The sequence below is a fragment of the Stomoxys calcitrans genome, chromosome 1 (genome assembly GCF_963082655.1).
Source record: "Stomoxys calcitrans chromosome 1, idStoCalc2.1, whole genome shotgun sequence".
Classification (NCBI taxonomy): Eukaryota; Metazoa; Arthropoda; class Insecta; order Diptera; family Muscidae; genus Stomoxys; species Stomoxys calcitrans.
Window position 1 is genome coordinate 16,103,674 of NC_081552.1, and position 26,413 is coordinate 16,130,086.

The 26,413-nt window shown below is 37.1% G+C and overlaps 1 protein-coding gene across 8 annotated transcripts in view; it reads right to left on the minus strand.

Moving 5' to 3' along the window:
* Nucleotides 1-26,413, minus strand: part of LOC106094211 (pericentrin) — a 173,254-nt gene that overhangs the window by 77,921 nt on the left and 68,920 nt on the right. For 4 of the 8 annotated variants that reach the window (XM_059360961.1, XM_059360959.1, XM_059360956.1 and 1 more), the window contains exon 6: nucleotides 22,299-22,718. The exons of 2 other annotated variants lie outside the window; for them this stretch is intronic. In XM_059360961.1, the coding sequence (XP_059216944.1) occupies nucleotides 22,299-22,718 (420 nt within the window). Of the gene's footprint in view, nucleotides 1-2,042; nucleotides 2,570-22,298; nucleotides 22,719-26,413 lie in introns of those variants that run through there. 2 more of the 8 variants (XM_059360958.1, XM_059360963.1) reach the window with 2 other exon arrangements.

Sequence of the window (26,413 nt, forward strand, 5' to 3'; positions counted from 1 at the left end):
TGCGATCCCACAAAACCCATGCGGTTTGGGCGCTGAGCCAGTAACCCGCCCCCGGAAAATTATGAGTATCACTATAAGAAACAAAGGAATAGAGACAAAGAAGGAAATCTGGTAATTGATACAGATAGTGAACTGAGAATACGGAAAGAACATTTTACCCAGCTGCTAGTGTCCGCAGAACCAATCCCTAATGATGGCATAGAATATTAACCTCCTAATGAAGAACAACAAGACAGCAGGAGACGACGGGTTACCCGCTGAACTATTTAAGACCGGAGGCGAACTATTTAAGATTTCCTCAACGACTACCACAATATCTATAGAGTTTGGTCGAAATCTTCATTTCATAAAAATCGGTTCATGATTTTTTAAGAGCTATAGGAAAACACATTAAGTTCAGAAAAATGCATGAAATCTTTATTTGAATCGATAGTACGGTCCATATAATTTAATGTTTGAAGATTATTTTATGCAAATGTTGAAATTATCTTTAAAACATTTATTGATCCATCCGCTTAGTCAAATGGACCATCCACTTATTCCAATTTTGGCATACTCTTTTCAACATTTCGGCAGGTATCTCACGAATAAATGCTTCAATGTTGTCTTCCAATGCGTCAATTGGTGGGCTTGTCTATATAGACATGAGCTTTAACATAGACCCACAAAAAATAGTCTAAAGGCATTTAATCGCACTATCTAGGCAGACAATTGACCGTTCCCGGACGTGAGATAAAATGTTCACTGAACTCGCCTGTCAATAAGTCCATTGTTACGTGTGTTGTGTTGCATGTGGCTTTGTGTTGTTGAAACCACATGTCATACAAGTCAAGCTCTTGCATTTTGGTCAAAAAAAAGTTGCATATCATCTGACGGTAGCGATCACTATTCACAATTACATTACGATTCGCATCATCTTTGAAGAAGTACGTTCCAATGATACCACCAGCCTATGAACCGCACCAAACTATGACTTGTTCTGGATGCATTGGTAGCTATTGCAATGCTTCTGGCTGATTTTCACTCCAAAATCGACAATTCTGCTTATTTACATGCCCTTTGAGCCAAAAATTAGTTTTTCGTTTGTAAGACGATTTATGGTTAAATTGTAGACCAAACTAAAGCTGTTTAAATCAGTTTTGCCAGAAAGATAATAGCTAAAAAATCACCATTTAGTTTTTAAAGGTGTTTCTGAGGTTATTAATTCTTAATTCCATTTTACTTGTTCAGCTTGTCCAGAAATTATATAAGAAGTTTAATGCAATCCTGCTTTATACAAACCAGTTCTATGTTTCACTACAATGGACGTTTGTCTTTAAAGTAAATTTCTTAGAAACTGTGTCTTCAGAGAGAATTTTGTCTCTAGAGTAGTTTTTCTTGAAATTTAGTCTTTAGAAAAGATTTTATCATGATTTACGGATTGAAGAAAACTTTATCTTCTCGTACGCTAACTGGAATAGGGACATGCAGATCTACTTTTGACTTCAATTAAAGGTTTATTTTGGAAAATTACGTTGTAAGGGAATAACAGGTTTAACAAGTTTAATGGGTTTTAAAAAACTGTTAAAACTTAAACCGGTTTTTGAAAAATAAATCAATCTTACAATAGTTGGTTAAATAGCTCCCAAATATATATAAAAAAAATTTTGTCTTTTGGGACTATTTTATTTAAAAAAAATAAAAAAAAATTTTGTTAGTTTTTGTTTTGGTCCCCCTTCTTTGGTCCCTTAAATGGAGGTGCGGCTTTATATAGCCAAGAAAACAAAGCCAAACACAAAAACATTAGATGAATATGTCTGGGGAGAAAAACCTCTATTTAAGATTTTTCCCACACTTTTCATTATCTTAAAAAAGAGAAATAATTGTGAATTATCTACAGTAAAGTGTAGACTATTTAAGATTTTTCCCACATTTTTTATTGTCTTAAAAAAGGGAGCAAATAATTGTGAATTATCTACAGTAAAGTGTAGACTACTTTTTTTTGAAAAATTTATACATTAAATATATTTTGAATTAAATTTTAAGTTACATAAAAAACTTACAATACAAATTTTTGTATAAGTATATCAAAAAAAAAATTTTAAAGTTTTTTTTATAATAGGTTTGTTTTGTTTATATTTTTTTCACTTCACTTAGTTTCTCTTCTCTTTTCCACTTTGCCAAATAACTTAATTTATGATAACTAAATTGATTTGTTTATTTTGTTTTGACACAATTTTTTATTGCTGTCACTTGGTATTCGGTATTGTTGTGTGCTTTTGTGATATCTTTGCATTTAAATTTAAATAAACCGTTACACTTTAATTGAATACACATTTAACGCGCGATTCACCACGAAGTCTTTCAACGGTTCTGCTTTCTATACACACTTTTTTCATTTTCAATAAATCACAAATTAAATTAAACTTTCTTTTGTAGTACATTTTTTGGGGGGTTGGCTATATTAAATGCCATATAATTTGCAGTATTCTTATAAGAATATTGGTTGCTCTCTTCGTGAAAAGTATTTTAGACACTCATTATAATTTTTCTTAGAAAATTTAATTTTTCTCACAATTATGCGCTGAACATACGAACGCTTTGAAGATTCACGTTGAACTGTTGAGTTTTTTCAAGAATAAAAGTCTTCTTGCCTTGGACTACTCTTCGCGCGAGGGCAAAGTGAATTAATATACACACTCACAAACAAATTACATGCTAAATTTGTTCTAAAGAGAGAGAGAGAGAGAGGCGCATACTGACAGTAATGGAGAAAAATAATAGGGAGCATCAGTAACATTATCAGCACAGAAAGAAGGGCTGCATGACAGTCTATGCCCTGCAGGTCTAGTATCAATACCCTGTGCACTACTAATACAGACTTATGCTACTCGAATGGCCATTATGTGCCAAGTGGTTACCTACATCGAACTCCCTATGAAAAATTGTGGGATAAGCGAAAAAGTTTAACATCATGAGAACCCTCCAAACATTTGGAAGTGACTTTCCCACACCCACCCAGAATTGCCACTTTTTAGATTCTTTCGTATGATAGAGATTGTAGAGATTTCATGATTTAAAACAACAAAATCCATAACTATTGGAATTCTATCATTCATGTTTCGCTAATTAGTTTCTCATAATCAATTGTTATTGATACAAATTTAAAAATAGATTTTTTGTTCTTGTTTTGGACGCTAACTCAAAAATCCCCACACAAGACAATGTATGTTTACTTAGCCTTCTGTAATGAAGAAAGGTCCGTAGCACAGAGGGATAGCATACACCTCTCAATGGTAAGGTTGGCTGTTCAAATCCCAGTCAGGCAAAATTATTGCAAATAAAATCTTCGATTATTAATCTCGATTTGAAAAAGAAATAAATTAGAAGGAGAAATCAAAAAATAAGCCTCACTCTAACAGGTAAAAAAACATTAGGCAAAAAAAAATATTTTTATTAATGACGATGATAATCGAATTTTAAACTTTTTTAGTCCCCATTTAGTCACTCATGGGTATATATCGCCAAGTGACACGTTTTCTCTCGTACCGAGGACACTAATTAGAGAAAAAAAGATATCGTTTGAGATTATTTTAAACATCCTTGGGTGCAGATTTATTGACTCGCACGAAAGAAAATGTTTGCAGGGAAGGGTCGTGTAAGCATCAGGCAGCAATCGATGATGCTAATGCCCTTTACCCTTTGGGGAGCTGTGTGTGTGTGTGTGCACATGTATCATTCTGTAAGTGAATGTGTTTGAGACAATTTAATCTTTGTTTTTATTGATAATGTGTGAATAAATTTAAGGCATTTTACTTGTAAAATTAGCGTATTTACAAAAATATGAAAAATTACTATCAGTACTTAAAATTGTCATTTCATGTAATAGGGTGTCCCTCTTATTGAAAATTAAATACCGACGAAACTCTTTACAAATCAAACTTTGACAAAATTCTTTGCAGTTTTAGTACACAGAAAGAAATAACTTAGAAAAAACTAACTATCAAATTTGTATGTGAAACTTAAAATTCTCAATGAATTTTAGCATTGAATCGAAGACATTATTTGTTGAAGTACGTAAGTAAGTCTCTACAAGAGACTTGACAGACGAAATTATTGAAATTTTGTTGAAGTAGTTGTTCAAATAGGAGTACTGCCATGTAGATCGCAAAACTCCCATGCCATTCATGACTTGCAAACCAAGGTTCGAGTCCCCGGTGGGCCAAAAAAAAAAAATATTTTTTCTTCATTTAACTTATTTTAGAAAAGTCGGTATAAAAAAAAAGGATTTCGTATTCAGAAAAAAAATTTGAGTGGTTTTAACCTTTTTTAATTTAAATAATTGAGACACTTATTGCTGTGCAGCAGTACTTATTGATTTATTTCATCATAAAGAAGATGCTGTTGGTAGGCTGGAGGATGCGTACGAGACTACCAAACATGAGATCATGAGTTCTCAATATCAAAATTATTAAAATTTGTTTTCAAGGGTAATAGTAGAGAGTAACAGAGGAAAAACCGAGAGCAGCAGTAAAATTAACGGGACAAAGCAGTGCGAGCCGAACAAAGAAAACAAAAACACCACCATCGGAAGCAAAGCACATGCATTGGCTAGTTAGATGATTTTTATACCCTCCACCATAAGATGGAGGGTATACTAATTTCGTCATTCTGATTGTAACAACTCGAAATATTCGTCTGAGACCCCATAAAGTATATATATTGTTGATCGTCGTGAAATTTTATGTCGATCTAGCCATGTCCGTCCGTCTGTCCGTCCGTCCGTCCGTCCGTCTGTCTGTCGAAAGCACGCTAACTTCCGAAGGAGTAAAGCTAGCCGCTTGGAATTTTGCAGAAATACTTCTTATTAGTGTAGGTCGGTTGGTATTGTAAATGGGCCAAATCGGTCCATGTTTTGATATAGCTGCCATATAAACCGATCTTGGGTCTTGACTTCTTGAGCCTCTAGAGTGCGCAATTCTTATCCGATTGGGATGAAATTTTGCACGACTTGTTTTGTTATTATATCCAACAACTTTGCCAAGTATGGTTCAAATCGGTCCATAGCCTGATATAGCTGCCATATAAACCGATCTGATCTCTTGAGCCTCTAGAGTGCGCAATTCTTATTCGATTGGAATGAAATTTTGCACGACGTGTTTTGTTACGATATCCAATAACTGTACCAAGTATGGTTCAAATCGGTCCATAACCTGATATAGCTGTCATATAAACCGATCTTGGGTCTTGACTTCTTGAGCCTCTAGAGGGCGCAATGCTTATCCAATTTGAATGAATTTTGGCACGTAGTATTTGGTTATGATATCCAACAACTGTGCCAAATATGGTTCAAATCGGTTCATAACCTGATATAGCTGTCATATAAACAGATCTGGGGACTTGACTTCTTGTGCTTCTAGAGGGCGCAATTTCTATCCGATTTGGCTGAAATTTCGCAAGACGTTTTTTATTGTTACTTTCAACAACTTTGTCCAAAAAAGTACAAGTCGGTTCATAACCTGATGTAGCTGCCATATAAACCGATCTGGGATCTTGACTTCTTGAGCCTCTAGAGGTCGCAATTATTACCCGATTTGCCCGAAATTTTTTTCATGACCATCAACATTCGTGTTTATTATGGTCTGAATCGGTCCATAGCCCGATAAAGCTCCCATATAAATCGATCTCTCTATTTTACTTTTTGAGCTCACAAAGAGGGCAATTCTTATTCGAATTGGCTGACATTTTACACAGGTCTCCAGGTCTCGCTCTAATACCAGAGCAAATCTTTTCTTATATCCTTTTTTTTTGCCTAAGAAGAGATGCCGGGAAAAGAACTCGACAAATGCGATCCATGGTGGAGGGTATATAAGATTCGGCCCGGCCGAACTTGGCACGCTTTTACTTGTTTGCTTGCTTATGGATATATTGTGATATGTTGGCTTGCAAAGAGTGCCTTTTAACACCAAATTTGTACTTTAGGACGTTGAGATTTAAAATAAATTGTTGCAGGAAAATTAACAACTTTCGTACTCGTTTTCGACTAGGTTAGGTTGAAAAGAGGGTGCAGATATTTATCGGCCCCATGCCACTATGGACATACACCTAAACCAGTAATCGGCTTGTTGTGCGCTCTAAAAACTATAAAGTAACCTCTAAAAATAAAATTTTAAGTTAGGAATTAAGTGCTACTTACAAAATTCTTGATTGTTTTCAATACCACTCCCCTAAGTTGGTTCATGTCTGATATTGTGTCTCCACCTAAGTACCGATATCTGTTGGACGCGAAAGAAATGACGAATGACGAAGAAATGAAATCGGAAATGAAATGACCATAGAAACCGCAACCGCATTTATTGACCAATCTTGCCAAAATTTTTTACTTTCCGCTTTCCCCGACGACTACCACAATGTATAAGAAGTTTCCTAGAAATCGGTTCAGATTTAGATATAGCTCCCATATCTATGTTCGTCAGATTTGGACTAATATTGCAATAGAGTGCTCATTGTCAACCGGTTCTCTCAATAGTTGACGGTAAGGATTTTCTTATGTCTTGTATAGTCCTGGTGAATTTTATAGAAATCGGTTCAGATTTATATATGGCTGCCATAAATCTATTTCTCCCGATTTTCACTTCTAGGGTCACTTCAAGCGCATTATTGGCCAAAATTGTGCACAACAATATCTAAGAAGTTTGTTCTAAATCGGTTCAGATTTAGATGTAGCTCCCATATATATATTTGTTAGGTTTGCAATAATGTTGTCATTTTTCCGCTGTTTTTATTCCAGTTTGAACATATTTGCTCGAAATTTGATACGGATTGTTTAATAACCCATCTGAAAACATCCCCCGAGGTCCATCACAATTGGTTCAGAATTTGATATGGGTCCCACTTTGTACCTATAGAGTAGGTGTAGGGTATTATTGTAAGTTGGCACCGCCCGAGTTTGCCTTTCCTTACTGATATTTATACCCACCACCGAAGGATGGGGGTATATTCATTTTGTCATTCCGTTTGCAACACATCGAAATATCCATTTCCGACCCTATAAAGTATATATATTCTTGATCAGCGTAAAAATCTAAGACGATCTAGACATGTCCGTCCGTCTGTCCGTCTGTCTGTTGAAATCACGCTACAGCCTTTAAAAATAGAGATATTGAGCTGAAACTTTGCACAGATTCTTTTTTGTCCATAAGCAGGTTAAGTTCGAAGATGGGCTATATCGGACTATATCTTGATATAGCCACCATATAGACCGATCGGCCGATTTAGGGTCTTAGGCCCATAAGCCACATTTATTATTCGATTTCGCTGAAATTTTGGACAGTGAGTTGTGTTAGGCCCTTCGACATACTCTGTGAATTTGGCTCAGATCGGTCCAGATTTGGATATAGCTGCCATATAGACCGATCATCCGATTTAGGGTCTAAGTCCCATAAAAGCCACATTTATTATCCGTTTTCGCTGAAATTTGGGACAGTGAGTAGCGTTAGGCCCTTCGACATCCTCCGTCAATTTGGCTCAGATCGGTCTAGATTTGGATATAGCTGCCATATAGACCGATATACCAATTTAGGGTCTTAGGCCCATAAAAGCCACATTTATTATCCGAGTTTGCTGAAATTTGGGACAGTGAGTTGTGTTATGCCTTTCGACATCTTTCATCAATTTGGCTCAGATCGGTTCAGATTTGGATATAGCTGCCATATAGACCGATTTCTTGATTTATGGTTTTGGGCCCATAAAATGCTTATATATTATCCGATGTCGCCAAAATTTGGGACAGTGAGTTAAGTTAAACCCCTTGACATACTTCTGCAATATCGCACAGATCGGTTCTGATTTGGATATAGCTGCCATATTGACCGATATCTACGTTTTAGGTTTTGGGGCCATAAAAGACGCATTTATTGTCCGATGTCGCTGAAATTTGAGACAGTGAGTTTAGTTAGGCTCTTCGAAGTCCTTCTTCAATTTTGCCCAGATCGGTCGAGATTTGAATATAGCTGCCATATAGACCGATATCGCGATTTAAGGTCTTGGCCCCAAAAAAGGCGCATTTATAATCCGATTTCACTGAAATTTGACACAGTGACTTATGTTAGGCTTTTCGACATCCGTGTCGTATATGGTTCAGATCGGTTTATTTTTAGATATAGCTAGTGTACTTTTAGTATTTGGTCCAAATCGGAACATATTTTGATATAACTGATATGGGACATAAGGTATGAAATTTCCACCGAATTTCGATGAAAGGTGGTTTACATATATTCCCGAGGTGGTGGGTATCCAAAGTTCGGCCCGGCCGAACTTAACGCCTTTTTACTTGTTTTGTTTATTTTTGTTAAAAACCATAAATATAATAGTAGTAGTAACATTGTCTGGAGTTATTTAAATTCGTTAAAAATTAGCACATTGTAGAAAATTAAAAAAAAAATACGTAAAATTTAAAGATACGATGGTATTTAAAATTTTTTAAATATTTATCACATTTTTGAGCCTTTTTACCATTTGAAAACAGTAGAAAATGTTTGCTGTTTTAGCAAAAAATTACTGAGCAGCAGACTTTCTGCTATTACAGCAAACTTTTTTGCAAACAAATTTCTCCAAGTGTATTAGCTTTTCAAAAGGCAATCAGATTGGTTCAAATTAAGGTTGTTGTTCTTATAGTTCCACAATGACTAAACTGTCTTAATTTCAACAATGTATATATAGACTGTTAAAGAAAACTAACATGAAGGATGTTAATAATTTATAGAGAGACTAATAAATTACAACATAGTCATGTTATGGGACTATCAATTTCAAAAATTCCAAAAATTTTAAGTTTTTTTTTATTTTCAATATATGTTTAAAAATCTTTTCCCTGCACAAGTTTACAATAAATAAACCCATAATGCTGATGGGTTTTTAGTAAATCTTGACCTTGGAACAAATTTTTTTTTAATTTTTTATAACTTAAAATCTGAATACCAACGAAAAATTTATTTATACGAAATTGCCAAATATTTCATAGCTGAAAATGTCAACGAAATGAACATACATTTGCAGTATTTATGCATGTAAACATACATATGTGTATGTGTGCATGTCTGTCGGTTACCACTCATATAGTCTGTCCTTGCCTCAGTTCAAATATCAACCTTTGGACAATGATATTGAACTTTTTCTTTGGATCCCTATGTACCAAAATGCCCATCTACAAAATTCGATCTAAACGCAACACTCAAACGTATATATTTTCCAAATTTTCTTTTTGACATTAATTCCAAAAATACATTTTTTATGTTTTCGTGTTATTGTCGTTGTTGATCAGGGTGTCTGTGCATAGGCCTTTCTTTGCATGTGTGTGAGTTGTTCAAATTCAAATTAGATTTTGAATTTGATTTCACTGCGCGTGATGATGTCAGTTGAACTTAGTTGGTTTGGGATGTTTTTAAAATACCGCAAAGCACGTGTCCCGAGTGGGAATAGAAAGATCCCCTCTTTATGTATGGCGAATCTGGGGGCATGGCTGCTTATATTAGGAGGTGTGAGAGAAGGCGCCTGCCATCAGTTTTGTTTTCTTTCAACTGAAACTATCGACAAAAATATAAGAAAAATCACAGACGGTTTTTCAACGCAACTGATTGTAGTCTGAGAAAAGTGAAATAGAAAGTGTGAACATTGTCTGTGTCCATGTATGGGTGTGTGTGAGTGTATGTTTATTGAAATGTCTCTTACTCTTTGACAGGGGAAACGTGTTCGTTGACATTATGCGGCCGGCATTACCACAAATGATGTTTTGGTGTCGTTTTGTCCCGTATTTTGTCTTCTTTTTTCAAATGAAAATAAACAGACTTTTGAGAAACTAAAGTAATTGGATTTTTTTGTTTACAAAAGTGTGGTAAAATGTTTATTTAAACATTTCTAGCAAAAGATTTCATTTCTGTAAAAAAAAAGTTGAATAAAAACAAAATTTTGACAAATTAGTTTTAGAAAAAAAAATTTACGAAATTTTCCATAGAAATACAATTTAAACAAACATTTTGAAGAAATAGAATTTTGTCTGTTTGCGCTTATTGAGCTTCCATTGCAGTATATTGTCCGGCTTTAGACCACTGTTTAATGCTTTATATTCAAGGAATAGTATAGCAAAGACATTTAAAAGTCAGCCAAAAGTGTGTTGTTGATATTTCGTCAAAATCGGTTCAGATTTAGTTATAGCTCCTGTATATATGTATCGCCCGATTTTCACTTGAATGGCCGTAGTAGCTAAAATTTTCAACCGATCTGATCTTACAATATCTACGAAACTTCATCAAAATCGGTTCAGATTTAGTTATAGCTCCTGTATATATGTATCGCCCGATTTTCATTTAAATGGCCTTAGTAGCTAAAATTTTCAACCGATCTGCAAAAAATGTGGCACAAATTGTTTTGTTACTGATCTTACAATATCTATGAAACTTCATCAAAATCGGTTCAGATTTAGTTATAGCTCCTGTATATATGTATCGCCCGATTTGCACTTAAATGGCCGTAGTAGCTACAATTTTCAACCGATCTGCACAAAATGTGGCACGGGCTGTTTTGTTACCGATCTTAACATATCTGCAAGATTTCATCAAAATCGGTTCAGATTTGGATATAACTCCCATATATATGTATCGCCTGATTGGCACTCATATGGCCGTAGTAACAAAAAATGTTTGCATAAATTTTGGTACGCATTGTTTTGTTACCCATCTAAACATATATGCAAAATTTCATTATAATCGGCTAAGATTTGAATATATAGCTGCTATATATATTTCGCCCGATTTACACCTTTAAGGGCGCAATAAATATAATATTCAACCGATCTGCCCGCAATTTGGCACTGATTTTTTTATACTGATCTTAATATATCTGCAAGATTTCATCAAAACCGGTTCAGATTTGGATATAGCACCAGTGCAGATTCAGATATAGCTCTCATGTACATATATATATATTGCCCGAATTTATAATTGTAGGGTAGGTGTAGTGTATTATAAAGTCGGCTCCGATAACTCCCCACCGCCCAAATCAAATTGCCATATTAAACAATTTTCTGTGGTAAATAAATAATTTGCCTGTCTGTATATATATTTGGTGCGGTGGCGACAATTCTTAGTAATAAAACCATGAACAAGAAAGTGTTGCCCAGCAGCACGTGGTTTGGACTTGTCTAAGAAAGAAGGCCTCTTATAGATGAGATACATACAAATGGTGGCAACTTTAACTCTAAGATTTGCAACTCCTCCTATCACACTGAACGTCATAACTTTTGGGGGTATGTGTCCAGTTAGGTCGTTATGATTAATCGACTGTTTAGGGGTGAGGTGTTCCGCATATGAGCAGAATAAAGATATTAGATTCGAAGTCCACAACCGTATACCTTTCATTAGAACCCCATATTGTCATGATTGGTGTATACAGCCGTTTGGTGGAGGGCGTCTAAAGGAGGGTTGTGCGCCACACCCCATCTGGCACTTGAGCACAAATTTGAATGAATGGGTCAACCAACCACCTACATTCTTGGACACAAAGTGTAATATCATATTCGAAATCTGCTCCCAAATTTCTTTCATTCTCATCTAGCTATGATCGAGGGGCCTTTTGGGGTTGGGGCGACCCCCAATTACTTGGACCGCATTTTTTATGTCATATTCATATATTGATATGTTCGTCCAATTTGTTTGTTTGGGGAACTTTTGGGATTGGAGTGGCCCCTGGGTTCCTTGGACCCAACTTTTAATACCATATTGGTATTATACGCTCCAATACCTTTCATTTGATACCCATATTGTCCCGATCGGTCAACCTTGATTTTGGGTGGTGTTTTTGGGCTAATAGGACAAATTATATAGCCTATTCCACCTTCCTGACCATATCCGTAATCTACTCCCGAATACCATTCATTCGAATCCCATGCTGTCATTATGGTCCAATATGCCTATTTGAAGGGGTTTTGGGGTCGGGGCACCCCCTAGGTACTTGGACCCAAATTTGGATATCCAATTTGAATTCTACTCTCGAATACCTTTCATTTGAGTCCCATATTGCCTCGATCGGTCCACTTCTATTTTTGGGGTAAGGGGGAGTGTCCGCCCCCCTTCCGATATGAAAAAATTATATAGCCCTATTGTAAGAAAATCGGTTCAGCCGTTTTTAAGTCTATACGGTACAAACAATTTTAAAACCCCACATACAAACAAACACAAATTAATTTTACATATTTAGATTAATAGTTATTGAATTTCTTGTCCACACTCCTAATATTGACCTGCATTACTACCTACCTACTGTTATACAAAGACAAATATGTTGTTATTTGTCATCTTTTTAATCCTTGGAACTTGTTTTGTATGCATGAAAATACATGTTTACCTATATTTAGCTAGTTTTTCAATTAATTTTTATGATTCGCAAATCTTCTTGTTTATGCATGACAAACAACACAGGTAAATGATAAATCTTTAGGACAAACAACTCATGTCTATGTGTGCTGCAGGGATCACCACAACGCACATTTTACGACGAAACTCATTTTTGGCTCAATGGGTACGTAAGTAAGTGAGAAGAATTGTCGATTTTGGAGTGAAGATCAGCCAGAAGAATTGCAAAGATACCAATGCATCCAGAAGAAGTGACATTTTGATGCATCCAGAAGAAGTTACATTTTGATGTGGTTTATGGGCTAGTGGCATCATTGGACCGTACTTCTTCAAAGATGATGCGAATCGTAAAGTAACTGTGAATGGTGAGGGCTACCGTCAGATGCTATTTAACTTTTTTTGTCCAAAATGCAAGAGCTTGACTTACATGACATGTCGTTTCAACAAGACGGTGCCACATGCCACACAGAACGCGTAACAATGGACTTTTTGAGAGGCGAGTTCGATGAATTTTTTTTCTTTCACGTTCGGGACCGGTCAATTGGCCGCCTAGATCGTGCGATTTAACGCCTTTACTATTTTTTGTGGGGCTATGTTAAAGCTCATGTCTATACAGAAAAGCTCTCTTCAATTGACGCATTGGAAGACAACATTGAAACATTTGTTCGTGAGATACTGGTCGAAATGTTGGAAAGAGTATGCCAAAATTGGACCATTTGAGGCGCAGTCACGGTCAATATTTGAATGAAATAATCTTCAAACATTAAATTATATTGACCGTACTATCGATTCAAATAAAGATTTCATGCAGTTTTCTAATTTTTTTAACCTTTCCTATAGCTCTTAAAAGATACACTTTTAATTTTGACTTTTAGTCCAAAATTCAATATATGGAAATAGACGAGCATGACATTTTAATATCTTTCGATGTCATACCCTGTTCCCAAGCATCCCGGTTAATTTAGCTATTAATGTCATAGAGAGGAAATGGGATCAAACTGAAAACCACACTCGAATTCCGAGGGCCATCTTCATTGAGCTGGTGAAATTTTGCATTAAGGACACCCGTTATTTAAATATGACGACAGAAAATATGAACAACTCAAAGGTATGCTTAATGGGTTCACCAGCATCACCGCTCATATCGGACATTCTTATGGAAGTAGTATTAAATGAGGTATTGGACAAAATAAACAAGTAAAAGCATGCTAAGTTCGGACGAACTGAATCTTAGGAACCCTCCACCATGGATTCTGCTAAAAATTTATACAAACTAAATTTAGTTGAAGGGCATAATTTTATTCTACATACCAAACTTCTGTAAAACCAGCAAAAATTAAAGCTTCTAGGAACCGAACAAGGATGATCGAGAGACCGGCTTACACGTGGGCTATATCGTGTTATAGAGCTATTTAGACCATACTAGGCAAAATTTCAGCCAAATCGGACAAAAATTGCGGCTTCTAGGGGCTCAAGAAGTGAAATCGGGAGATCGGTTTATATCCAAATCTGAACCGATATGGTCCATTTGCAATCCCCAACAACCTGGATCAATTAGAAGTATCTGCGCAAAATTTCAAACGGCTATCTTAACGCGTTCGACCGCTATCGTGATTTCGACAGACAGACAGTGATTGGATCAGATGTCGGGAAGCCTAAAACTACTCACTGTTTAAAATTTCAGCGACCCTTTATCGGCAGATCGGTCTATATAGCAGCTATATCCAAATATGGTCCGATTTGGCCTGTTCAAGAACCTGCATGCATCAAAAAGACGTAACTGTGTCAAAGTTCAGCTCAATATCTCATTTTTTGAAGGCTGTAGAGAGATTACTACAGACGGATGGACAGACACACCGACATTGTTCAATCGTATTAGAATTTTACGACGAACCGAAATATATATACTTTGTGGAGTCGGAAATGGATATTTCGATGTGTTGCAAATGAAATGACTAAATAAATATACCCCCTATCCTATGCTGGTGGGTATAAAAACCGAGCGAAATTTGTTTCAATTGACCTACAGCCGGAACCATACAAAAACTAGTAAGGAAGGGCAGAAGTCGGGATGTGCTGACGGTAGAATACCCTACACCTACCCTATTAATACAATGTGGGGGCTATATCCAATATCAAACCAATTTTGATGGACCTCGGCGGATGTTTTCAGATGGGTTATTAAACAATTACAACATTATTGCAAATTACCCAAAATGTGACGAATATATATATGGATGGTATATCTAAATCTGAAATAATTTCAAGCAAACATCCCAGTTATTGTGGTAGTCGTCGAGGAAAACATTGTGCAAAAATTTTGGCAAGATTGGTCAATAAATGCGTGATGTACATATATGACAACTATAGCTAAATCTGTGCCGATTTCTTTGAAATTCACCATAAATGTCGAGAGTCAAGCAAAAAATCTTTTCTACCAAATTTCGAGAGATTCGGTTAACAAATGACCACTTTTTTGGAATATTTCTCAAAATCGGACGAACATATATATGGGATCTATATCTAAATCTGAACCGGTTCTGGGCAAACTTCTCAGATATCGTGGTAAACGTCAGGGAAAGCGTTGCGAAGATTGGTCAATAAATGAGCTTGTTGTGACTCTAGATGTGAAAATCGGACGATAAATATATGTGGGAGTTATACCTTAATCTGAACCGATTTACAAGAAAATCACCAGTAGTATCAAGAGTCAAGAAAAGATCCGTCCTGCTAAAATTCGTGAGAATCGGTTAACAAATGGCCAATTTATTGCATTATTACTGAAAATTTAACGATCATATATATATATATGTGAGCTATATCCAAATCTTAACCGAGTTATTCCAATTTCAATAGGCTTCGTCTCTTGGCCGAAAAACATTTCTGTACCAAAATTTAAGACGATCGGATGAAAACTGCGTTCTGTATTTTGTACACAAATTAACATGGACAGACGGACATAGCTAAATTGAATTAGAAAGTGATTTTGAGTCGATCAGTATGCTTATCAATAGGTCTATTTCACATCTTTCTGGTTGTTGCAAACAAATTCACTAACTTATAATACCACATTATTGGTGTAGGGTATATATTTTGTTTTGAATATAAACAAACTTTTGATACTAAAACTCTCATTGAATAAAGTTTAAAAATCCAAAATTTTATAAAAAACCTAAATTAGTTTTTTTATGCCCTCCACCATAGGCTGGGGGGTATACTAATTTCGTCATTCTGTTTGTAACTACTCGAAATATTCGTCTGAGACCCCATAAAGTATATATATTCTTGATCGTAGCGACATTCCATGTCGATCTAGCCATGTCCGTCCGTCTGTCTGTCGAAAGCACGCTAACTTCCGAAGGAGTAAAGCTAGCCGCTTGAAATTTTGCATTGTAAATGGGCCATATCCGGTCCATGTTTTGATATAGCTGCCATATAAACCGATCTTGCGTCTTGACTTCTTGAGCCTCTAGATTGCGCAATTTGTATCCGATTGGAATGAAATTTTGCACGACGTGTTTTGCTATGATACCCAACAATTGTCCCAAGGATGGTTCAAATCGGTCCATAACCTGATATAGCTGTCATATAAACCCATCTTGGGTCTTGACTTCTTGAGCCTCTAGAGTGCGCAGTTCTTATCCGATTGGAATGAAATTTTGCATGACGTGTTTTGCTATGATATCCAACAACTTTGCCAAGTATGGTTCAAATCGGTCCATAACCTGATATAGCTGTCATATATCGACCCATAACCTGATATAGCTGTCAGATCGGTTGAGATTTGGATATAGTTGCCATATAGAACAATCTCTCGATTTAAGGTTTTGGGTCTTTAAAAAGGCGCATTTATTGCCCGATGTCGCCGAAATTTGGGACAGTTAGTTAAGTTAAGCCCCTCCACATATTTCTGCAATTTGGCCTAGATCGATCAAGATTTGCATATAGCTGCCATATAGACCGATCTCTCGATTTAAGGTTTTGGGCCGATTTATTGTCCGATGTCGCCAAAATTTGAGACAGTGAGTTGTGTTAGGCTCTTCGACATTTTTCTGCAACTTGGCCCAAATCGGTCCAGATTTGGATATAGCTGCCATATAGACCGGTATCTCGATTTAAAGTCTTGGCCCCATAAAAGGCGCATTTATATTCCGGCCCAACGAACTTAACGCCTTTTCACTTGTTTTTTAATAAGAAACCAATTTTGGATAAATAAAAATTATAGATTTTTATAAAACACACGACATTTACAAAAAAAAACTTTATGTAAAAATGTGCCAAAATAAATATATTTTTTACAAATTACATTACACAAATTTTAATTTGTGTATAAAAAAATTGACAAAATTTTGTAGTGTAGAAAAATGTTCGCTGGCAAACTTACCATAAAAAAAATTTGGCGAAATTTTCTATAAAAAAAAAAATCTATAGAAAAAAAAAACATTTTCTATAGAAATAAAATTTTGCGAAATTCATTTGAATTTACTCTATACGCATAACATTGAAAGACTTTTTTCCATGTCTGATGCTTAAATTTCAAAGGCAATGACAACTCCTGCTTCCCTTTCTTACTTAACAAACAAGTAGACATCATTCAACAATGTTGCATTGCTTTAATAGGCAATTTTAGAACCAATTACACGCTATCTACCTCATCCCCATAATGTTTTGCTTTGATGTACTCGCACTTCTTCTGGTATAAATATAAATCTCGTACTTTGGACCAATAATACAGCGGACTAGAGATACAAATCGGTGTATATGTGCGTTTGTGACATTATGTTGTATGTAGTAATTGCCACTGAAACATATCGAAGACATCTCGCACCAAACCAATTAAGCATTTCGTCCGTTTACAAGTAAAAATTTGAAAAATAGAAAATACATTTGAATGACCACACGTTAAGTTTGCTAAGCAAAACAGCACTCGACACTTTTGGCAATTTTTCAAAATAGCAGTAAGAAAAGCAAATAATTTGTAGTACATATGGCACCTTACCTACCATACACGCAATATTAGATTGTAGGGTAATGCAAATGGGTTTGAGTGTCTTTCTATCATTGGTGGCAGAACAGTGGTTCTGGAACATAAACTTTATTTTAAATCTTAAGAAAATTTAATGTTCACAAAATTTTCTGCGAAAATCAAATTTTGACAACCTTATGTAGGAAAGTACATTTTTGGCACCATTTTTTATAGAATAAAATTTTGAAAAAAATTTTCATAAAACAGAATTTTTAAAAAACAATGGAAATAAAATATTTTGACAAAATTTTATATGACATTAAAACGTTAACAAAATTTTTACAGTTAAGTCAAATGTTGATAAAATCTTTTATATTAAAATCAATTTATTTTTGTTGGTTTGTACTTTTGTATGTTTGTGTTCTGTAGACTCAACAAGTAAAAGCGTGACAAGTTCGGCCGGGCCGAATCTTACATACCCTCCACCATGGATCGCATTCGTCGAGTTCTTTTACCGGCATCTCTTCTTAGGCAATAAAGTATATAAGAAAAGATTTGCTCTGCTATTAGAGCGATATCAAGATATGGTCCGGTTCGGACCACAATTAAATTATATGTTGGAGACCTGTGTAAAATTTCAGCCAATTCGAATAAGAATTGCGCCCATTGGGGGCCCAAGAAGTAAAATAGAGAGAACGATTTATATGGGAGCTGTATGTATTAATACGTTTGTTGATGGTCATGAGAGGATCCGTCGTACAAAATTTCAGGCATATCGGATAATAATTGGACCTCTAGGGGTCAAGAAGTCAAGATCCCAGATCGGTTTATATGGCAGCTATATCAGGTTATGGACCGATTTGAATCTTACTTGACACAGTTGTTGAAAGTAAGAATAATAATCATGCAAAATTTCAGCCAAATTGGATAGGAATTAGGCCCTCTAGAAGCTCAAGAAGTCAAATCCCCAGATCTGTTTATATGACAGCTATATCATGTTACACACAGCCATATCACGGCACAGTTGTTGGATATCATAACGAAAAACTTGGTGCAAAAATTCATTCAAATCGGATAAGAATTGTGCCCTCTAGAGGCTCAAGAAGTCAAGACCCAAGATCGGTTTATATGACAGCTATATCAGGTTATGGACCGATTTGAAACATGCTTGGCATATTTGTTGGATATCATAACAAAACACGTCGAGCGAAATTTCATTCCAATCGGATAAGAATTGCGCACTATAGAGGCTCAAGAAGTCAAGACCCATGATCGGTTTATATGGCAGCTATATCAGGTTATATACCGATTTCAACCATACTTGGCACAGTTGTTGGATATCATAACAAAACACGTCGTCCAAAATTTCATCCCAATCGGATAAGAATTTCGCACTATAGAGGCTCAAGAAGTCAAGACCCAAGATCGGTTTATATGGCAGCTATATCAAAACATGGACCGATATGGCCCATTTACAATACCAACCGACCTACACTAATAAGAAGTATTTGTGCAAAATTTCAAGCGGCTAGCTTTACTCCTTCGGAAGTTAGCGTGCTTTCGACAGACAGACGGACGGAAGGACAGACGGACGGACAGACGGACGGACAGACGGACAGACGGACGGACAGACGGACGGACATGGCTAGATCGACATAAAATGTCACGACGATCAAGAGTATATATACTTTATGGGGTCTCAGAGGAATATTTCGAGTAGTTCGAACAGAATGACGAAATTAGTATACCCTCCATCCTATGGTGGAGGGTATAACAAATGATGCCTATGTATCCAAATTTAATGTGATAGGAGGAGTTGCAAACTTAACGTTAAGATTGCAACAATTTTTGGCTCATCGATAGACAAGACCAAACGACATGCTGCTGGGCAACACTTTTTCTTCAAAAGTTTTCCATGGTTTAATAGTAAGAACTATCGCCACTGCACCATATATATAGACTGGTAAATTAGTTCTTTACCACAAAAAATCGTTTAATATGGCAATTTTATTTGATTACAAAAAAAAGACTAAATGATGACTATTTAATAGGCGTTAATCCACTGTTTTGAAATAAATTTAGTTGATCGAATTGAAAACAGCCAGTATATGGCATTAATTTGGAGAAGCTAACATGAACAGAAAGTGGGCAGAGTGGTCAAAATTTATTATAAAACATTTTTCTTCGTTATGACTTCGTTGCGGGTTTTTACGGTATTATTTTTTAACTTTCCCACTCTACGACGGGACTTAATAATTTTCAAAAACAACAGATCTCGGAAATGGGAAGGGCGATTTGGTCGAAATTTTGTTGACACACTTACATTAACCTAAAATCAAAAATTTGGTATCAGAATCTGGGGTGGGGTGCCTAGGAGGCACCAACCCACAAAACATGCCAAACGGATTTATAGACCAATCACTACAATATGGGTATCAAATTAAAGGTATTTGAGAGTAGAAAGCGAATCTGAAATCCAATTGTGCGACTAAATGTTTAGTGGGTCATCCCACCCCCAATAAACCCCTCAAATCGGACATAATTGCCGACCATGGCAAAATGAAGGGTATATGGCAGTAGAGCACGAAATTGACTTTCACTTATTAGACCAAGTCTCTGGGGACCCACCACACCCTTCAACAGGACTTTTACTTATTGGGGTTTAAATAAGTGGTATTTGATAGAAGAAAAATCCACAGGAAAATTGGAATAAATTTTCTACTGAAATTAGGCAGAAATTTCGAAATTAAGAATACTTTTCTACAACATAGAATTATCGGGCGCAGCAGAGCGGGCCGGGTGCAGCTAGTCTCATATATAAAAATCAATTTGTGTTTGTTTGTTCCGTATAGACTCAAAAACGGATGAACCGATTACCTTGAAATTTTCACAGATTGTGTAGGTTGGTCTGGAAGAAAACATAGGCTACATAATTTTTTGATATCGTAAGGGGGGGCGGATCCTCCCTCAAACCCCAAAAACACCACCCAAAATGAAAAAGGGTCGATAGGCACAATATGGGTATCAAATGAAAGGTATTAGAGACTAGAAAACGAATATCGTAATAAAATTTTAGGCCGAACCAACTTCAAAACTCATCTACAATAAAAAGTATTTGGCAGTAGATTACAAATATATGGTATATAAAATTAGATACATGTAAGGGTAGGTCGCCCCACCTCCAAATGGGCACAATAGCCGACCATGGCAATATGAGACGCAATTAAAAGCTATTTGGTGGTACATTACGAATACAACATCAAAATTTGCGTTCAGGTATAGGTGGCGCTTTTTCTCCTAAAAATACCTAAAATAGGTTCATTGACGCATTTAGACAATATGGGACTCAAATGAAAACTATTTGAGAGTAGAAACGGAATATGATATTCAATTTTGGAGCCAAGTATTTGGGGGTACGCCCTAAAGCACCCCCTTAACTGAACTTCATTTCCGACTATGACAATATGGAGCTCAAATCAACGGCATTTAGGAGTAAAGAACAAAATTATATATCTATTTTCAGCCCAAAGTATTCGTGGGCGCCCCATCCTCAAAACACCCTCCAAACGATTCATATTTACCGACCATGGCAATATGGGGCTCAAATTAAAGGGATTTGGGAGTAAAGCCCATATTTTATATCATTTGAGTCGAAATGTCCATACTTCCCCTAAAGAGCACTTCTCATTACCCCAAACTCCAGATCTTGGAGATTGGCAATGTGATTCGTTTGCATTGCGTTTTTTCGCGCTCTTACAGCCACCTAAAACAAAACATGGTTTCTATTGTTGGGGGCCACCCAGATGGATATATAGACCAATGACGACAATATAGGGCTCAAACGAAAGGTACTTGAGAGCTATCCACATTCATATGAAGAGCGAATCTATTTGGGAGTAGAGTACGAAATTGATACTCATTTTTGGGACAAAGACCCTGGGGTTCACTCCACCCTCAAACATAACTTATTTACCGTTCATGCCAATATGAAGCTCATATAAAATATATTTGAAAGTGGAGCACGAAGCTTATATTTACTTTAGGGGCCAAGTGTCTGGGTGACCATCCCATCCCCGAATTACCCCGTAAACAGGAAATATTTACCAAAGTGGTAATAAAGGACTTCAAAGAAAGACATTTGGATGTAGAGTAAAGTTTTGCCCATGAACCGAGCAGGAGCAAACTTCTCACACATCAATGAGCGCTTTCCGATTCAAGTATAAACTCCATGATAAGGGACCTTTTTTATAGCCAAGTCTGAACGGCGTGCCACGTTGTGAAACCTCTTTGGGGAGAATTTAAATGGCCATGCATGGCTTGTTATCTCGCAAATTTCGCGAGCATTAAGAGGGGATAACCATTGTTTGCGATGTTTTCGCCAGAATTCGAAAGCAGGCGTTCAGCTACAGTGGCACGAATTCGATATCCACACTCAGGGCAAAGTGTATCCACCCTAAAAAGACATTAGGGAGGTAAAGAAGGGGCAGCGGAGCGGGCCCGGTTCGGCTAGTTTTCTATAAAAATTAGGTGTTTAGGACGTTTTGAGGATTTTTTTTAAATATACACACAAATATACATTTTTGTAATTTAATATAAATTTTTGTAATTTTGTTTTCATATATGAAATTAAACATTTTTTTTAATAATGTTATGTTTAAAATTTTGTAAAAACCACTGTTTTGAAAAGGATGTTAGAACATTTGAATACAAATTGAAAAATTAAGACATTCAGAAAAAAAAGAATAAAAACATAAGTTTAAGAAATGAATCATGCATTTATAGGAAACACAAGAAAAGCAACAAAAGACAAAGAAAAATAATAACTTTAAGAAAAATAAAGTTTTTTTTTTCTACAAAATAAAAACGCACAAAAATTAAAAAAAAAACATATACATGAGTATAACATATGTTTCTTAAGTTGTTTTTCTTAATTTTCCTCAACTTACCTGTATCTGCTGTTCCAATTCATGAACTATGTCCTCACGGGCCAATGCCAATTGCTCCTGCAAGCGGCGCTCGTATTCTTCAATGATCTTTTGTATGATTTGTGTTTCATTATTCGAATTTAATTCATCCGTATCGATGATTATTAATGAGGTGTTATGGTTGTTGCTGTTACTATCATTGTTAGTTTGTGCTAATGGCGATGTTATGGTATTGGTAATGTCGGTTATAGCAGCGTCTGGTTTAGATGACTCTGACTGTTCTGAGACCAAATCCTTTAAGCAGGAGGCAGAACTGGAGGCCTCAGGAGGACATGTATCATGGCTTTGGCTTATATTACGTACGGTTTGCTGTGTTACATCCTCCGTATTGGTTGAACTATCTCGCGTTGTATTGAAGGTGGAGTTTTTAGAGGATGACTGCTTTTGGGGGGATTTTTTTTTTCACAAAATTTGTTTTGTTTGGTTTGGGTTAGCACAAAATAGCCCGCGTCCATGTTTTGAAAAGTTTCATTTATTTGGTTTCATTTTTAGCCATAAAATAAAGAAAATTCAAATGCAAGACATGCTGGTTAGCACAACGGTAAAATAACTTTCTTGAATAATTCAAACAAACAAATCGTTGCTTTTAGGAGAGATTGTGTGCTTGTTGGTTTTTATCGTTAGATTAAGACAACAAAAAAATCTGTTTACCCAAAAGAAACCCAAAATAAGAATCTTCCTTCTAAATTTAGGGTCTAGTAAGAAGGGAAAACGCCTTAACCAAAACCCCCTGATTGGTACAATATAGGTGTCAATGAAAATGACTAATAAAAGGGGCTTTGTGTACGAAGACAGAACCAATCCACAAAATCAGCTAAACTTCAGCAAACCTGCAAAACTATCCTTTACATTCCAAAGGATATGGAGGGAGGTCAGAGTGGTATTTATCACCCAAGCGTAGGTTTAACCTCAACGGATGGAAGACTATAGGCTCATTAGTCTGTCTTCATATTCACCCAAAACACTATAAAGATAAACTGACCTTAATGTGCGAGAAAAAACAAGTAAAAGCGTGCTTAGTTCGGCCGGGCCGTATCTTGTGAACCCACCACCATGGATTCTGCTAAAAATGTACACAAAATAAATTTAGTTGAAGGGCATAATTTTATTCCACATACCAAACTTCTGTCAAACCAGCAAAAATTAATGCTTCTAGGAACCGAACAAGGATGATGGAGAGACCGGTTTACATGGGAGCATGTGTGTTGAACACCACATGCAAAATTTCAGCCAAATCGTACAAAACTTGCAGCTTATAAGGGCTCAAGAAGTCAAATCGGGAGATCGGTTTATATGGGAGCTATATCAGGTTATAGACCGATTCGGAACGTACTTGAGACAGTTGTTGGAAATCATAACGGAACACCACATGCAAAGTTTCAGCCAAATCGAACAAAAATTGCTGCTCATAAAGCCTCAAGAAGTCAAATCGGGAGATCGGTTTATATGAGATCTATATCAGATTATAGACCGATTTGGACCGTACTTGAAACAGTTGTTGGAAGTCATAACGGAACGCTGCATACATAATTTCAGCCAAATCGGACAAAAATTGCGACTCATGAGGACTCACGAAGTCAAATCGGGAGATCGGTTTATATGAGAGCTATTTCAGGTTATGGACCAATTTGGACCGTACTGAGCACAGAAGTTGAAAGTCAGAAAAGAACACAAAATGCACAATTTCAACCAAATCGGATAAAAATTGCTGCTAGTAAGGGCTCAAGAAGACAAATCGGGAGATCGGTTTATATGGGAGCTATATCTAAATCTGAACGATATGGCCCATTTGCAATCCCCAATGACCTACGTCAATAGTATCTGTGCAAAATTTTAAGCGGCGTTCGACCTCTATCGTGATTTCGACAGACGGACGGACGCACGGACGGACATGGCTAGATCGACTCAGAACTTCGAGACGATCAAGTATATATATACTTTATGGAGTCTCAGACGAATATTTCGAGGTGTTACAAACGGAATGACTAGATTAGTATGCCCCTATCCTATGGTGGTGAGTATAAGTACTTTGGATAACTTTAAAGGGAATCATATGTAAAAATCAAAAAATAAAAAAATCAGTGAAAACGATTCTCCACCAAATAGTCAAGATGTCTCTACAGCAGAATGAGTACACCTTGCCGAAGCCCGATTGGTTCGGCTTCAGATGATACACCTATCGCCGCTTCAATGAACTGACACCCCCTGATATATGCTAGTTTGCGTGAGGAAATTCCTAGACATCGCTTTAAACCAGCTGGTAGAATACCACAAGTACGGCCCAACTTCCTGGTTCAGGCAATGGTACTTGCAGACGAGCGTGATGGGATTCGTTGCACGGACCCCACTAACCCCAATATCAACGAGCTAAATCTGGAAATAAACAGAGAAGTGGAATTTGTGGCTGGAACACTTGGAGCAATGTAACTTGGTTATCGGTTTAGGCAAGTTGTGGTCTACTGTTAAGTCACTTTTGGCAATATAACCGTGCCTGATCCGAAGACGTGCGCCAGGTTATTCAACCGTCAATTTATTATGCATTCCGAGAGTTACAGGGCTAGAAGGAGAGTCATACGTCGTATACGTGGTCTACGAAACGTAGAACAGCCATCACAATCTACCTTGGACGAAGTAACGAATGTTATCTGTGGCGCCAAATCATCCAAGGCGTTGGGCCCCAACGGAATCTCTGCTTTGGTGCTAAAAAATCTGGAGCAACCTGGATTTGAGTGCATTACAACTGTTCTCAAACCTGTCTTTCAACACTCTTATAGTGCCCTATGTCTGTAAGATGTACAGAGTGATCCCGCTACTGAAGCCTGGAAAGGACCCGTGTAAGGGGGTGTCGTACAGATCAATCTCCCTACTCTCATCAGTAGCCAATACGCTTGAGGGATTACTTTTCCCGAGCCTCGATAGAGAATTTCCATTCGCTGAGCATCAGCATGGATTTCGAAGACTGCATAGCAAAACAATTGCCTTGCGTTTTGTCACTGCAAACATTTGCGTGGCTTCAATCAGCCCAGGCCCTGTGATAGGACGGTATTCGTGGCACTGGACCTATCGAAGGCACTAGGCACGGTCAACCATGCCCAACCATTGACAACATCGCCAACATGTCCCTTCTGCCTGACCTGGAACGCTGGATCGCAAAGTATCTGTGTGGTCGCCAGTCATTTGTGGAATTTAGGGATAAGAAATCGCAACACCGTAGAGTGAAACAGGGAGTTCCTCAAAGCGGGGTGATATCTCCGGCATATTTACCTATCCTCTAATGCACCCAGACGGTGAGAGATCTTTCATATGCGGACGATTGTACGATCAATGTCATCAATGGGTAGGGAGACTGATGCCATAGTCTCCCCACCCATTGATGACACCTGCGATAGGTTAAATGTTTGCCTGAACGAAATTGCCGCCCATTTCGCTGCAAGCGATATAAAGATACTCGCCAACAAGGTCCTCAAGTCTCTTGCCGGCAGCACTTGGAGTGCTGACAAAGAAACCTTGTTCACCACGTACAAGACAATTGGCCCGTCTGTGGGCCAATGTGGTATTCAGATCTGTTAGAATACCGCTCTTCGAACTGTGACCGGCTATCTCCTCAGTTCTCACGTGGACTACCTCCATCAGGAGACAAAGATCCTACCCTTGCGGAGACATAACTACATGCTGTCCAAGCAATACCTGTTCGTCTGTTATCGCAGGAGCCATCCAAATCATCATCTCGTGGGTAGGTGTCCACCGCCCAGAAGCCTTAAGGTGATTCTACATCATCTGGAGCATGCGATTCGCGCTACTAGAGAGAATCTCTAGATCCCCCGACAAACCAAAGTAGTTCTGGCTCAATTACAATCCGGCAGATGAAGCCGTCTCAACTCCAACAGAGCAAGAATTGATACCACTGTGCAGAATTGATACCCGATTGTGACCTGGGACCACACGTCATCCATTTAATTTTCCAGCCAGACCCACTCATCTCAGATACAGTTCCCTTTGGATACACACTACCTTAGTGGCACAGTACCTGGATCTGAATACTCGACAGAGTCAAGCAGACGAGAGTTAGAACAAAA